The sequence below is a fragment of the Ammodytes marinus genome (genome assembly GCF_949987685.1).
Source record: "Ammodytes marinus genome assembly, chromosome: 2".
Taxonomy (NCBI): Eukaryota; Metazoa; Chordata; class Actinopteri; order Uranoscopiformes; family Ammodytidae; genus Ammodytes; species Ammodytes marinus.
The window spans coordinates 14,056,606-14,072,901 of record NC_137231.1 but is presented as its reverse complement, the minus strand read 5'-3'; the positions used below and the strand labels follow the sequence as shown (position 1 = coordinate 14,072,901).

The 16,296-nt window shown below is 41.2% G+C and overlaps 2 protein-coding genes across 13 annotated transcripts in view; both read right to left on the bottom strand.

Annotated features, from left to right (window-relative positions):
• Positions 1 to 252: 252 nt before the first annotated feature.
• klf9 (Kruppel like factor 9) lies at positions 253 to 5,030 on the bottom strand. Its single transcript, XM_080041162.1, has 2 exons — positions 4,241 to 5,030; positions 253 to 2,355 (listed from the first exon to the last, which is right to left on the bottom strand). Exons 1-2 carry the CDS (start codon positions 4,638 to 4,640, stop codon positions 2,075 to 2,077), a joined length of 681 nt encoding a protein of 226 aa, XP_079897288.1. The 5' UTR covers positions 4,641 to 5,030; the 3' UTR covers positions 253 to 2,074.
• Positions 5,031 to 14,178: 9,148 nt separating this feature from the next.
• The window catches only part of trpm3 (transient receptor potential cation channel, subfamily M, member 3), a gene marked incomplete at both ends in the record, with an annotated part of 142,316 nt that continues 140,198 nt past the window's right edge, over positions 14,179 to 16,296 (bottom strand). For all 12 annotated transcript variants that reach the window (XM_080051476.1, XM_080051480.1, XM_080051481.1 and 9 more), the window contains 2 exons: positions 14,179 to 15,796; positions 15,966 to 16,098. In XM_080051476.1, the coding sequence (XP_079907602.1) occupies positions 14,179 to 15,796; positions 15,966 to 16,098 (1,751 nt within the window). The remainder of the gene's footprint in view (positions 15,797 to 15,965; positions 16,099 to 16,296) is intronic.

Below are 16,296 nucleotides of genomic sequence, written 5' to 3'. Positions count from 1 at the left end.
AGTATTTAACAATGTTATTGTTATGTGCCGTGTATGAAAAACAATAAACACAAAGCTAATGGAACACTCCCTCCTCTACTTTCTTTCTGTCTTTAAATATTACTTGCAATTTAGTTTTTTAAATAAGGCCACCTGTTAAACTTTAAAAGTAAGTTAAAATGCAATGTATACTGTTGTTGTGAGATGGTGGAAAGAAGAAATGAGAAATTAGAAAATGTTTAGAAAAAAAATAATTTTAATGTTAAACCCTTTGAGCAGTCATTATTACACAGCTATGTATATTGCGATAACATGGGGTCTGGATTGACACCCCCTGATTACAGTACAGTAGCATCAGAAGTAAGGGCTTCAACCTGAAAGGCACCAACATCTAATCACAGTTGTCATAATCCCAGAAAAGAAAAACGGCATTTTACTTTTACAAATATATTTAGCGTATTTCCTACAGGGTTAAGTTACAGTCTGGAAGTTTGAATGCATTATGTGGCAAGTATAAAAAACAACTAATGACATCAACAATGTTTCTGGCTCCTGTAGTGGACAAATAGGACCTCTTGTCCCATTAGTAATAATATAAAAGATTACCAGACAATTAAAAAAAATACATTGTAATACACAAAAACATATCATCATGCTACAAGATGTAATCGATCAACAAACAAACTCATCAACAGTGTGCCTTTAAAATTTCAGGACGGAGAATGAAATATAAAAAAAGATTTATGACATTCTGTTGTCAAATGTTGTGCTTTCAAGTCACCACCAGGGGGTGTAATATTGACTGAAATGACTGTTCATCACATTATTCCCATAGAGATAGTATGTGATTATTCCCTGATAAAATGCAGTCCAGATACAGAGTAAACAAAGGTTAGTTTCGATGTACAGTAACTGGCACTGTTGGCAAAAGAGACAGTCATTGATATTGAAAGGATGATCAAATATCAACACAAAGAATATGATGAAGTTCATAAAAGTTGTATTTTCAAAAGCTGAAAATGTAGAAATACCTCTCTTCTACAAAAGGCACAGACCCCCTTGTTAACAGTTTACATGAATCATTATAGTCTTCACACTGAAAAGTGTTGTAATTGCAAGTGAAAAAAGTATTCAACTTCCCTTTCATTGTAGGCTTTGCCTTCTTGTGTTTTTTCGTCACAATTCAAGCCAGAAAAAGCAACACAACGGTTGACTTCTTTTGTAGTTTTTCTTATGTATTACGGTCTTATGGTAAAGGTGTTTCCATGCACTTATTGCCTGGTGTATTGTGATGTGGCAACATTTATGTTTCAACACAGGATTGTACAGACTAAACCTACAAGCTCACAGTATACCTGATTTACTAAGTCCATAAGCAAATATATGAAATTAAATATCCAAGCTCTGTCATTCTCTATAGCATAGCTTTGTCTTATTACTCTCTGATAACACTTCGCTATAGTATGTTTATCATTCATCCTAAAGGAAGTCGGTTTCATTTATTTACATGATAATACTGCTATGCTGTACATTCACCTTGTCCTGGACTGGAGAGTAACTGTACAGGCATGAGTGTATGTGACGTGTGCAACAAAACAATGACTTATTATACTATGGCAAACAAAGTATGAGATGTAAATTCAACATACTGTATGTAGTGTTTAGGAAAACTATATATGTACATGAATGCCTCTTGAATGGCATATACTACCCGGGGTAAAAGTAAAAATAAAATAAAAATCACAACACAAAGTTATATAATTACAAATGGCGACAAGAACCTTTCTGACAAACCCTGAATTACCCATAATAAATACCATCACCTCTGTGACTAAGAGGGTGAAGCTCTAGTTTGATTACATCCAGGTTCAAATCATTGTTTCTGTTTGCTGTTGCACACTGTTGCAACATGCATAGAAAAGACTTTTTAAATAGTGCTGTGACTGGTAGTGTTGTCTGACTTGACGGGATTCGTGTCACTGAGCACACCCCACATGCGGGTGTGTCTAAAGTTTGTGCATGCCTTTATGTCTACTGTACTACGGCATGTACCTTTTAGTATAAAATTTAAATATGTACAGTTTTCGAGCATGTCTCAAACCCCAGCAGGGCTTTGGTCTCCGGAGTCAGAGGAGGACAGGGACAAGGAGCAGCGGCGCCTCTTGGCCGCACTGGAGCCCTGGAGCATGCTGGGATGGAAGCCTGCGTGTCGCCTGGCGTGTTTGGTAAGGTGGTCACTCCTCATGAAGCACTTGTCACACATCGGACAGTTGAATCGCTTCTCACCCGTGTGTGTGCGGAAGTGACGCGTCAGCTCGTCTGACCTAGAGAACTTCTTGCCACAGTCTGTCCAGGTACACTCGAATGGGCGCTCACCTGAGTAAACAAACACATACATGTTTTGTTTTACTATACTTTTGAGGACTTTCCTTTGACTGCCTGCATCCCTGTGTTAAGTTTACATTGGCTTTTATTATTTATTGTTTGGGGACCTATCTGCCTTGCATACAAACAATAAATAAAAATAAATAATTTATTTATTTCATTTTAATATTTATTATTTATTTTAAAACCCAATATGTATAAAGGTATTAAAAATGTATGCCTTCCCTTTGCGATGATGAAGGTGACATAATACAAAAAATTATCATAGAGCATTTTTAATTATTACACCTAATAAATAAATGTTTCATGTCTGATATGTTGTATGTGTTACATAAGCAAATAAAATTATTTCGTTTTGTGAAAATTTAAAAAAAAAATTGTTTTGTTGACCTCTAATCCTATAATAATTTTGAAAGAAGTTATTATTTTTTTTGTTTCTGATTGACATCATCAGTTCAAATGTTAAAAGGTGATAAATCAGTGTTAAGCGTGTTTTCTCTCTCCCTAGGGCTGAACTATAGGGTAAATTTGACCTTTATCAATGTTCATAAACCTAATCTATATCCTTTTCTCTAAAGTAATCCTAATTCACATCACCATTTTAAATCACAGTTTTAATTCTTGGATGGAGTAGGGGGAGAAAGTAGCCTACAGAGTACACACTTCCACAAAAATACCCTGTTTTTGTTTTTTTTGTTTGTGGCAACTAATACAAATTTGGGAAGGCCTGCATCAACAGCTAGATTTCTAGGAACCACAAGAGAACACATTGATTTAGAAATGGTGAGTCATGATAAGGGAGCCCATAGAACAAATAAAAAAGGAAAAAAATAACACGTGCTCCACTGAACCACATGCCCCGGTGTGCCCTTGTTTACAACCCTGACGCAAGCGGAGAGGAAGAGAGTGACGTATGAGGAAATAGGGTTATGGTTATCTCCCGGACAGGAACATGTGGGGACAACCATAGACATTATAAAGGACATTATCCTTTATAATGTCTATGGGGACAACGGTGTCGCAGTGACTTGCATGTGAATCAATCGTCCAAGATATCGACATGCACGACACACTTGCTGATATAATGACACACGTGTATGCTGCAATATATTAACCTGTCCTTAATAACTTTGATCATCACCAGCACACTTTTTCATTTTACAGATCGTTGCACTATATTAGGCTATTCATTATTGTGATTATAATGTATTATTAGTAGTATTAGTGCATACTTTGCAGAACTTTCTTATCCACGTTTATTGTGTGCACCAATATAGGCCTACCAAGGAACATTTCTCGTAGGCTTATGTGAAAACTTACTTAATTAATGAAATCTGGTTCTCTCTGGCATTACTCTCATTCACGAAGGTGTTACTCCCAGATCGAATTATGGATGCGTGCCAACAGCACATTAAAATAGTCCCCACCCCCTCTCTTCACCTCCTAGGCAACCTCTTTTGACCCGCTATGGGCTGGCCGGTCACACCCCCCCGCAGGGACAAATTCACGGGACTACCTTTCTTATGATCTATTATTCATTTGCTGCCGTCCCGTAACATGCGCTCTCTCACTTTACACACTTATATCACACAATAAATGCATAACATGCACTGTAGGCCTAGTAGGCTATATAAAATAAAACAGAATATTTAGGGATGAAATCACGACTTTATGATGACATTATCATGTAAGTTGTTTGCTCACGCTGGTCTTGCGCGTTAGCAGACTGCAGGCCTACAATTACTCATATTTTCCGAGGCCTACTCATACTTGACCTCCTAAAAATTACGAGTGACGCAGAGCGGTTTTGCTGTCGTCAACAGAATCGAGCCCATGGCATGTGTCCCAAGCCTGCATCAGCAGTGCCTCCACTTACCGGTATGGACCCTTAGGTGGGCTTTTAGGTGGGACGATTTGCCGTACATTTTCCCACAACCGGGGAAAGGACAGCAGTGTCTCTTCTCTGGAGACTCCGGTCTCGCAACCGCCGCTCTCTTGTTTCGGGACAGTTTGGGTTCCACGGAGCCCCGGCTGTCCCCGGTGTTCAACCGGCAACTCCCCCGCTCCACCTTGTCCTGCGCGCCGCCGCCCTCGCTGTCCCCGAGACATAAGCTGCCTCCTGCGCTGATGGCGTTGGGGCTGCATTTGTTCAAGTCCAATAAAATCATCGCCACCATCAGTAAAGTCCTGTTCTCCTGGTTTTCTTTCAGCATGTCCTCTGTGCGACCCAGCGGTCGGCCGGGGACACAGTCTACAGAGAGATCCATCTCCGACATCACTAGCCTACAGTAGATCCGGATGCAGAAAAAGGAAACAATGTATCTGAGGGATGTATCTGTGTGTTCAAAAACAATCCCACAAAACGGATACAACAAAGTAATCAGACCGCAGAACCCCCGGGGAACATGTGGTGAACCATCCACACGTGTTGTCTCCTATGTGCCTATTCCCCGAAGGCTGACTTTTCTTGTTGAGGTTGCAGAGTGGAGAAATAAACTCCCCCGCAGTAAAGATAGCAATTTGAATCGCTCCTCGCGCCTCCTCTCTCCTTCTCCCAATAGATCACACTTATCTAACTGCGACGAATGCTAAAACACGGCTTTTACTGACTGTTCTATTGTGTCTGCCTTTATTCTGCCTTTCTGTGCGCACCCTACACATGCGTCAACTTGTTCTACTTTAAATCCGTGCACCACATCTCTCAAGTCCAAGAAACAATTTCGCGGAATCCCACGGTGTCATCAGAACACAGGGCTGTGATTGGCTCGGGGGAAACATGACTCTGTTTTTGGAATTGACTATTCGAAGGAGTGAGTGACGGTAGACTGGACTAATCACAGGCAGGGATGTGTGTAAAGGGTAGGACAAGATCCATGCTGCCTTCAGGTACATACGTTGAGGGAGGAAATAGCATGTGGGTAGCCTACTGTCCAAAATCGATTTTTGAAAGTCAGGAAGTCATTTAAAAGGAAAAGAAGAATTGTGTGTGTTTATATATAGGCCTAGGCTTTATATAGGCCTTTATACAAATACAATTGTGTGTGTTTGTGTGTGTAAGCCTACTAATATAAATGCAGTCTGTATATTAATTATAATTACAAGATAAGAGCGAACTCTCGAGTTTCTCCTTAATTAATTAGTAAATAAATGGTAAGTGTTGATTTCATGATCAAAAAACGGTGGACTTTATTTTTTATTTAGATTTATTTTATTATTTGTCTATTTTAATGCTACAACCGCCCTGAATAAGTGAGAGGGCAATGGTAGTAGCCCTCTCACTTAAATAAATAGGTTAATATATAACTACTTACTTAAATAAATAAGTTGGCTATATTTCAACCTATTTATCCCATAAAAACTCAACGTAGGCTATATGTTTTTATTACTGACATTCCTGTCACACTGTCCATGTGACCGTTGCATACCAAACCTAACACAAATCTACGAAGATCCATTCAAATGCAACATCACAACATGGGTACGTGAACTCACCATGGCACGCCTCTGGGCCCACGCTGTTGCCTCTGCTGGAGAAGGCTCTTTTCTGTGAAAGCCAATTTATTATATATTTATTAACAAGTAGAACCGTTTCACTGCCATATGGGAGGGGAGACAAGGTCACGCTGATCTGCACGAAAGCCAGATTAATAGTGAGCAAGAACAATGATGTTGCTATATGTCCCGCCTATAGCTCAAACCTATTGGTCCTGTCGTTATAAATCAGTGAAGGTCAAACCATGCAGCACTTCACCTTTAGGCCAGAGCAATGCAATAATGCAGCAGTTATTAACACCAGCCTGTCCATATATCCTTTTTGTACTTAAAGCAGCAGCTGTGTAAGGTCATCTGTCCATATACGTTTTTAGGCAGTTAATTGTTATTTTCCATTTAATTCTAAGAGTCATGTGAAACCTCATCTTTTTGTCATCACATCGTTTTCAGGTTTGTTATAAGTGGTTATTTCAATAGGCTACTATGTTGCGAAGTTACTAAGGTAAGGTGATTGTATCCGGCCTATTTGCAACACAATATGTGTGATGAAAGTTGAGTAGCCAACTAATTCAGTACAGTATCAGACAGATCATGCTGGGGTAACATCCACATAGCAGCTGTATAGTGCCATCCAACAATATTAGAATATAGGGCATGGCACTACCACATACAGTACATCTGTTTTTTGTTTTCTTAGAAATGAACTCAGCAACTGTGGACCATAAAGCTTTAGCTGCCGACAGTTTTTACTTTGTGTCCCTGTTTCACAACTGTGCTCTGATCCTAAATTAGCACAGTCCCCCGCTGTCCTCAGGGCCCCTCTTGAACTTTTTAGTGGTGCTTCAAACTCACTTGACCGCCGTGCATAAGGACAGTTTAGTTCAGTGCATGACATAGTTATGACAACGCTGTGTCCGCTAGCGCTAATACAGTTACAGGTATGTACATTTCATAGGATTTAAATATGTGGATGGCTGTGAAACAAGAAGAGAAAATAAAAGTTATTCTTCTATTTGTGACTATATAGTGACACGTTAAAATATCTTCAAGAATATGATTTCTATTTTCCTACAGTTTGAGTGGAGCTGAAAGGAACACAGGAATGAGGAGTTCTACAATGACTCATCTCTTTGTATTTTGTACAGTATGAGCCACCCAAGCATAATGTTTTCCTTAATCCTACCAGTCCTAGCCAGTATTTGCTCTCATTTAATTAGAAATGTTGTTTTGACAAGGCTGCAGCTGTGTCTCCAATGAACTTCTATGTTCTTTCTCAAGGTTTTTATAGTGGAGTCTGATGTGAGGATCAACAAATAGCATGATGGTTATATCCTGCCTCTCTCGGCAGCCTGTGATGTTTATCAATAGAGCATTACTTTACTTAAACCAGACAACATTGTGAAGCCTTAACCCTAACCATGATTTCCATTCAACATGGTTACAAAAAGCAAATGTGTACTCATAATGTATAGTCTTGTATGGCAAATGGCCCCATATAGATAATCTCGTATGAATGCAATTGCAAGTGTAACCATACAATGAAAGTACTTGCAGTGCAGTGTCTGTGGTGCATTCATGAGTGAAGTTCCAAGAAAATCCCTCTTAACTGTGGGGGTGCTGGGGTTGAGCAATGTTGCCTCTGGAAACTTTTTAACTGGAATGAACTGTGCTGTAGACAGAATGCTGTTGTTCGAATACAGGCTCTTCCATGGGGTTGTTTACATGAGAATAGACTGACTCAGACAATGTCATGGTGCCAATACACAGTGGTATTTTCCTGCAGTAGTAGCACATGACCCGAGCCCAATAAGTCCACATCTATGTATGCAACAGCATGCATGATGTAGCCCACTGTATGTTGATTTGGCCATGGAGGGCATTGTATATATGTTTAACTGTAGGGATGATGACACAATGTAGCAACATTTCACACACGTCAAGAGCTAAATCCTGTCTGTCTGCACTGCAGCAATGACTCACTGCCTAACAACTAATTCCTCGTGATCCCACCATTTATATGTCCAGCGCTCTCACGATATGAGAAACAATATGAAGGCTACACGAGAGGGGAAAGGTTCAGGGAGAATGTAGGAGTAACTAATAACCATATACTATCTGCTAATAACACAACGTTCCTGTTTGAGCACAACAGATGCGGTGCAAGCCCAAACACTGCAGGGACATCACTCCCCTTGATCCTGGATCACCCCGTGCTGGAACTCCGCCTCCACTTTGCTCGAGTCCGTCCGTGGCACAGTCCCAATGTTTCCAGGAAAAGCTCATGTTGAACTGAGTGTCTTGGCCGGACGCGCGAAGCCTGCTGCCGCCCTCCAGCAGCTCCTCCTTCAGCAGAGAAGTAAACATTTCTTTGAAAAGAGGAGGAGGTGCCTCTGCTGCTCCTGCTGTGGCTGCCCCCTGTTCACCTTCTCACTGTAGTTCAAGAGTGCAAGGCAAATCTGGGTCATGTAGTTTTGGTGACGTGGTATGGCGATTGTGTAAAAAGATGAACTTGTTATCGAGCTCGCGGGCGCGCGCCTGTCTGAGCTGTGCAGGGGAGAAGTAAAGAGTGCACGTGAGAAGTCCCAGGACAGAATGTTCCTTCCGCGTGCGGAGTAAATAGCTGCCGCCCCTTTATATATCTGACAGCTGTATTTACTGGTCACTTTAAAGATACACAGTATACACATGATCTGCAAAAGTAATACAATTCATTTGCATATATACATACACATTAAGCAAATTAAGAGTTTTAAATTAGCAGCTGCAGAGAAAACATAATAATGCAGCAGAAATGGTAGTAGACCTTATGTAAGCCTGCACAAAGTGGGAATTCAGCAAACTGATGCACCTCAGGCTTTTACAGGTTGTTTATCAGACTTTAAAACCCAGCAAGCGAGAGCCAACGACCAGAGGTATATCTACCATGAAGCAAAAGGAAATGCGAGAAAGATACTTGTTGTAAAATATGACATGTGAATATACGATCATCTCCAGGGGATATAGTAGTAAAAGCAGAACTCGTCTTGAACAATTGTGCATATATAAATTATACATAAGCACACTTATCATAGTTTTTCTCTTGTGGTACCAAATCAAGACTGTGCCACAGGATAAGTCTTAAAAATGGTAGCTAAACAGGCAAGCAGCCCCTGACCCACTCATCTCACCATCCAGGGGGAGGCTAAAGTCCTGCTTTAACTGCAGAACAACTTGTGTGTTGTGCCTAATTAATTAATGTTTTATACACACTGTGTGCTTTTGATGTTAATAAGTTCAACAGCAACAAGGTGGACAGCTCTCAGCCCCAGTTTAAAGCCCATAAAGGGACTCAGTGAAATGTAGATGTTCCTGATTGTCTTGTGCAATGGATAAGTCTTAAAAATGGTAGCTAAACAGGCAAGCAGCCCCTGACCCACTCATCTCACCATCCAGGGGGAGGCTAAAGTCCTGCTTTAACTGCAGAACAACTTGTGTGTTGTGCCTAATTAATTAATGTTTTATACACACTGTGTGCTTTTGATGTTAATAAGTTCAACAGCAACAAGGTGGACAGCTCTCAGCCCCAGTTTAAAGCCCATAAAGGGACTCAGTGAAATGTAGATGTTCCTGATTGTCTTGTGCAATGGGCTGTAAGCAACATAATGAGTCTTTCTCTTTAGCTCTTCCTCTGTGTCAGCTTGTGCATCAGAGAAACACCTCTCTGCTTGTTTTTGTCTCTCATTATCATAACCTGCACTATACACGCTCATCTCTTTGGTTAAGTGAAAACAGGCGAGACAATGAGAACCAATCTATTTCATTTTTTATTTAACAATGCATGCCAGACATGATCCTATTCACATTGAAGAATACAGATTTGTATTTGCATCCAAATACTCACTACTTTGATTTCATATTATACTCTTTCTATCAGTCATCTTTACAGGTCATCTCTGTACACTCTGAGTGGAAGAACTGCATGCATTTGAAGGACATTTAAAAAAAAAGTGTGACCATCAGGAAGTTTAGTCCCTTTGAGTTTTAAAAGTGGAACATAGGTAATTATTGCAGAAAAACATGGGTGGAACTCTCTTCAGCTTACGAGTAACAGATGGTCAAATGAGAGAAGCAGATCTATTGGTTATCATCATATGCATATCATATTACACAAAACTGTAAGATACAGTGTAGGAAAATATTTAAAAAATACTGTACATTGAGATTCTGTTGGGTTATGATGTGTTGGCGTGCCAACTGGTTATTGGTGTTGTCTACATTTCTGGGCTTCACACGCAGTAAATGTTATCCCAGACACACACATACTCACACACGTATGCAGACGTCCTATCAATAGCTCCCACAACAGCCATTTATAGCATCATGTTCACACAAGTTTTGAAGTGCCATGGACATGTATGCTATATCATGTTACTAGGGATGAAGAAATTAAATACATTATATTTTGATTAGGAATAGGAGAGCCTGCGCTTTCAGTCTGACACAGCCATCTGTTTTCATTCTTAGCCATTCAAACCTGAGCTGTGCAACCTTTGCTTGGTTAACCCTTTCTGCCACAGCTGAGAAGACAACAGGTCACAAGAGCGTGACTCAACTTGGTTCATTTGGTTTGGCAACGTTTGGTTTGGTTTAGTGTTTGGGGGTCAACTTTGCATGACCAAAGCCCTCTCTAGCATTAAGCTTGTTGTTTGGAACTCCTGTGGGTGAACAAAGTCAGTCGACCAGGTATGAAGGCATTCAATCACATTCTATTGCCTTTTCTAAATACATTCAACACAAAATATTTAGATTTCCCCCGATCCCTGAAGACTCTAGGTTAGACTCAAAAAGCACAGTGATCATATTAAAAGCCTTCTGCTAAAGACAACCTCAAATCACTCCATTTCTTTTGTATTTCTGTCTGTCTTTCCACCATAAACGTACTATCTTGCATCACTGAGGTAACGTTGTCCCTGAGCATTGACTTGGGGTCCGTTAACATATTTGTTGAGGGAATTGCTTATCTGATCATTTGCCTGTGTCAGTGTGCTACCAGATTTGTTTTATAGGTATTTAAGTGTGTTACTCCTTGATCTGTCATATGGTACAACGTAACTGAGCATGTGTTGTGTACATAATGCAATTGCTGTTGGTGTTGTAATAAGTAACAGATGAAAGTCAGTTTACCTTGAGAGTAGGATTCAGCGCATGAAGACAGCTGTATAATGTTTTTTTGTATTTCTGGAAGGAGCACAGTCTGAGAAAAATAAACCTGACGATGTCATCAGTGTTTTGTTCAGTTGGGCTTCAGGCTTCAAATATTTGACAGACAAACTGCATCATTAACTGGGGGCAAGGAGTTTGCAAGATGAGAGCACAACAACAGTTAAGGAAAATATGCTATTGAGTTTCACTATGGATATTATTAGAATCCAGTGTTTTGAAGCGTAACACATACTCTCCAGTCTAGAAGAAAAGTCAGTCTCAGCCTCTATTCCTTCAATTTTGACAATACACTTTTTGACAAATCTCCCCCAAGTTTGAAGAGGTGCTTTACTAAATTAGAGGAAACCCCTGTTAGGGTTTAGTATTGGGGTCAGGGTGAGAAGGCGTACAAACAGTTTGGAGCATCAAACAGATTGGACTGTAACATAGAGATAAGTCAAATTATACAAATTCAAGCAATACATAGTTACGGCATCAGCAGCATCCCCCTATTGTGATGCTATATCCCCATCCTTATGTCTCAGTTTCATGTGCAAATAGATCATTCCTTCAAGCTATGAAACTATTTTTCTCTATAGGATTTTGGTGGATTCAAATGAATGCCTATAAAAGCAAGTATACAGTCTACTATTAACAACATACCCCCCACTATGTACATCAAATGTGTTTCAAGAGAACGACAATGGTCTGTCAGTGTGTGTAAGAGCCACACATAGAAAACAATCTCAGATATGTGGACTCTATAATTCAGGAAAAAAACAAAAAAAGGAGAAATTTCACAGATTTCTGTATCACTCCAGTCCCCACATACTCCATCCATGCCCAAAAGGCACCCTAAGTTTGGTATATTGGCAACTTTGCATTGCCATGTCAATATTAGAAAATTCTCATAATCTGCTTGATAAAACATACAAAAAACTACTTTAAATTCTTTAAATATGATTCAAATGTACAGTTTATCAGACAGTTCTATATTTAATAAATAATATAATACATCAGCATTTAGTGCATGTCGATGGTCATCTTTTATTAAATTTTAAATCTTAATTAGAAAATACTTAAAATTCGACAAAAATATCAGATAAGATATAAATATTGATTTGTATGCAATTCAAACAGGCATGTACTGTAATTATCGATAATGAGCAAGAAAATGTCAATAAATAGAACCAATCTCAAAATAAATTCAACATGATTAAACTGAATGGTAATAAGGAGGAAATATAAAACAAACATAAAAAATCATTAATAATTCTATTCATTTCACATTTCTTATATTTACAAAGCTCCTCCCCCACCCAGACTTTTCCCATCAAAATATAAAAATGAGAAATGTTTCAAACACTGATCTGGCTTTCATCTTTCAGAAATAATAACCCCATGCTTCCTCCTACAGGTCACTTAATTTTTCTTTTTATATTCCAGCTAGAATGCATATACTTGATAGCTTCTTTCAAGCTTTTGTATAAATAAATTCATAAATTACTTTCCAATTTATTTTCTTTAGGAGCTCTTCTTGACCTGTATATGGTTTAAAATATATAATAATGGTCTTAGTCATCGGGCAATTGCTTTCTTTTGAAGTCTTGTTTTTTTTTTTGCAGTGGCTGGCTTTTAATACAATTTCCTTTTTAAATGAAGCAGAAAGGCAAATGAATGGTAGTTATGGAATAGATGAAGGACGGATCCATTAGGTGTAGGTGGATGTCAAACTATTGCAACATAATGCCACTGCCAAAACCTGTAGGAGGGGAACTGGGCCACAGGAGAGCAACGCTTTTTGGTGTCAGGTGCAGACAAGGAAGGTTAACATCAGTTCACTCACTGAAATAGGCACGGAGCGCCCTCTTGTCCTCATTTTTTGCAATTGCACTTAAAGCTCTGAGGGAACTGTTCTGAACTAGAGGTTTTATTTTTCTAGTTGGTACTGACAGTGTGTGTAGACATGTAAATATGCACGTGAATGTCAACATGTGCTTGATCAAATCCTCCCTTCTTACATTTTCCTGTTGTAGATTGACACTTCAATGTGCTGAGTGAGGGCTGCCCTAGTGTCCTAAAACTCTGGTTGCTGTCACCTGCTAAACTCTAAGGTCTTCATGTTCATCATCTTTAAGCTTTTCCCTCAGGTCACATGGCTAATTAAAGTGTTTACTGTTCTAACAACATGTGACACTGTATTGACCTTTTGACCGGAGTATGTTCCTAATCTTACAGTGCTTTCTTTTTCTAGCTTAACCATAAAAAAAAAGCGAAAATAAGTATGCATATAAATGATGCAACAAACCAAAGACCATGAAAGGCAAATTTGATATTTCTTTGAAAAAATTGATTATTTGAAAGGTGTATTTTGTTTATCAGAGGTAAGTTGTTGCCATGTTACAGCAATCATTGGCTGTGCAGCTCAGAAGGGAAATAGTTCCCGATGGTTCCAAACACTTCCTGAATTCCTCTATGAAGGAGGCAGAAATGTTCACTTCTTTCTATGTGCTATAGTGTTGGGGTCTTACAGACTGGAGTTAGGAATAAATGAAGAAAGGATAATGTATTTAAAGCGAAAGTTTTTTGAGAGTATGCTGACACAAAACGACAGAATGAGGTGGCTGTATTCTCTTTCTTTCTCCTCTCTTTGTCTCTCAGACTTGGCCGTCTCTACCATATAATGCCGCAAGGAGTAACAGTTTACTTTCTCTGACTAACTTGATTGATATGTGATCTAACACAGTGAAATATGTCTACATGACGTAAAGGTGGTGGGTGGAAGACATACACTACAAAGACACCTTCCATTGCCATAACACCTCATTGAGAGTTACTTAGCTACAAAAGGAGGTACAAACTACACTATATTCATAGCTCTTTGATAGGTGTACAGTAGGACCTCTAGAGCTCCCATCCTTTTCCCCCTGACTCCTGATCCAGGGTAAAGTTGTCCTCCAGCACTGACTATAAATAAACTTCTATCTCTTTTTCTAACCTACAACGTAAGTGAAAAAACTGTAGATCTGGTCCAGATCAGTATCTACGGGCTACTTCACCCTGCTTTCACTCTTGCACTGGGCTCTTTCACTTTTCCTCCCTGGTCCTATCAGTGTGTGAGTGTGCTGACCGCTGTTCTTGTCACGTGTAGTTTTGTCTATCGAAGCTGCGGAACGCTGACGGAGTGGCCAGCTTCCTCATGGAGAGGCTGTCAGTCTTGGCTGGTTCAGGCCGTGCCCCAGACTTGCTCCTGAGGAAGGGGTTTCTGGTTCCTGCCAGCCCCCGGCCCCCCAGCCCAGGCCCCCTGTCTGCCCCCAGACCCGGTCCCCTCTCCATCCTCTCACTCACTGACAAGCTCTTCCGCTGCGGAGGGGCTAGCGTGAGGGAAGGATGGGAGTCGTCTGACGAGCAGCTGTTTGCTCGCTCCAGCCTGGAGAAGGGGGAGCAGAGAGGGGCCCCGCTAAGGCCCCTCAGACGAGGTGTGTCAGGGGCCGGAATCAGGTCTTCAGGGTCCTCTGGATCAGACTCTGTGTGGCTAAGCTCTGCCTCTCTTTCTGGGTGAGAGGAGCCCATGTCTGACGGCTTATCAAAGGGGAATGAGCTAGATCCTCCCGGGGAGTGTGAGTGTTCTGCGGGAGTGTATGGAGCTGAGACACAGCGTGTATCGATGCAGTCGGTGATGCTGGTGTACTCTGTAGCTTTAACCTGGACTCCCGCCCCCAGTCCACCATAGCACCCTCGCGGTGTGAACACGAGACTGTGGGACTTGACCAGAGTAGGCTCCTCCAGGAAAGAAGTGCCTGCTGTAGAGAGGTAGCGGCTGCTTTTGGAGCGCTCCAGCAGCCCTGCTGAGGGAGGTGGGGACGGTTCCGTGTCCCAAGAAGGTATGTGATAAGTGGTGTCTGGTAAGAGATAGGTTGAGCACAATGACAAATCGGCAGCTGCACTGTCGTCAAACATGGCACCAGCCGTCCCTTGGCTGCCTGCACCACCCTCCGAGTGCCTGTCGCCCATACCGCTGGAGGCAGCGCTGCTGAAGTCCCGGCCTCCCGGCAGCACCGTCTCTATGATATCAGACTGCAGCGAGGAGTCTCTCTGGAGCGGTGGGACCACGCGCAGAGATTCCAGAAAGACCTCGGCAGGCCCCACCTCCTCAGACGTTGAGACGTAGATATCAATGCACGATGATGGACGGTGCTGCTGGGAGACCGACAGCGTTGCCAAGGGGAGGGGCTTAGACTCCTTGGGGGCGGCGGATGAGGACACCGATTGTGAGCTGTTTGCTCGGTGGAGACTGAGGGAGCGTTCTTTGAAGAACCTCTCAGCTCGTTCAGCTCCAGTTGCACGTTCGCCACCACGTCCGCCTCCATGATAAAATGAGCGACTTCTTGTCCGTGTGGCCATGCCAGTGGGAGAGGGAGGGGACATGGAGCCCTCAGCCGTTCCATCCAGCGCCTCCTGCAGGCGGTAGGCATTCCCTTCTGTACTGTTAAAGCTGCTTTGACGGAGGATGTAGGCAGATTCTGGGCACTCACCCTGGCGCAGCATGTACGCCGAGTCTGTGCAGTCAGATGAAGTCCGGGAACGTACTTTGCTGACCTCCCCACGCTCAACACCTGTCACACGCTCCAGAGCAACGGCTATTCTTCCAATCAGCTCCTCCATTTGAGAAAGACGGATGTCAACAGTCTGCAGTGAGGCCTTCATGAAGTGTTCCCTTTCATTGACCTCCTCCAGGCGCATTGCCATATTCTCCACCCTGTTAGGGTAGAGAAGAAAGGAATGGAAATATATAATTTTTTATTTCTGGCCCTTCCTCTACCTAGTAGACAGAGCACTGGACTTATGTATGGACACATTTTAAATAGATTGAAAGCCTTTTGTAGAATGCAGACGTTCTACACATTTTCTGTGTAGCTATGTCCAACCTTTCAGAAGTGACTCTGATCCTCTCATCGTTAGAGGAGTGGAATCGGTCATCTTTCTCTCGGAAGTACTCTTCTATGCATTGCTCCTCAAAGTCGTGGACTTTCTTCAATTCATCCTCTGTAATGAAAAGTTCTGCGGATGGGAGAGTTTGAGTAAGTGATATTAATCTGTCTGACAGTATGTTAATAGCAAAAGTTAAAATCCCCCAAAATTGTGTGGTGACACAAAAAAAAGTATGGAAAATAATCCACAGTGATTAATTATGTCAACTATATAACTGCTTAAACATCGCTAGCTTCAGTTTAGTTACAGATTTGTTAACGTTTATCT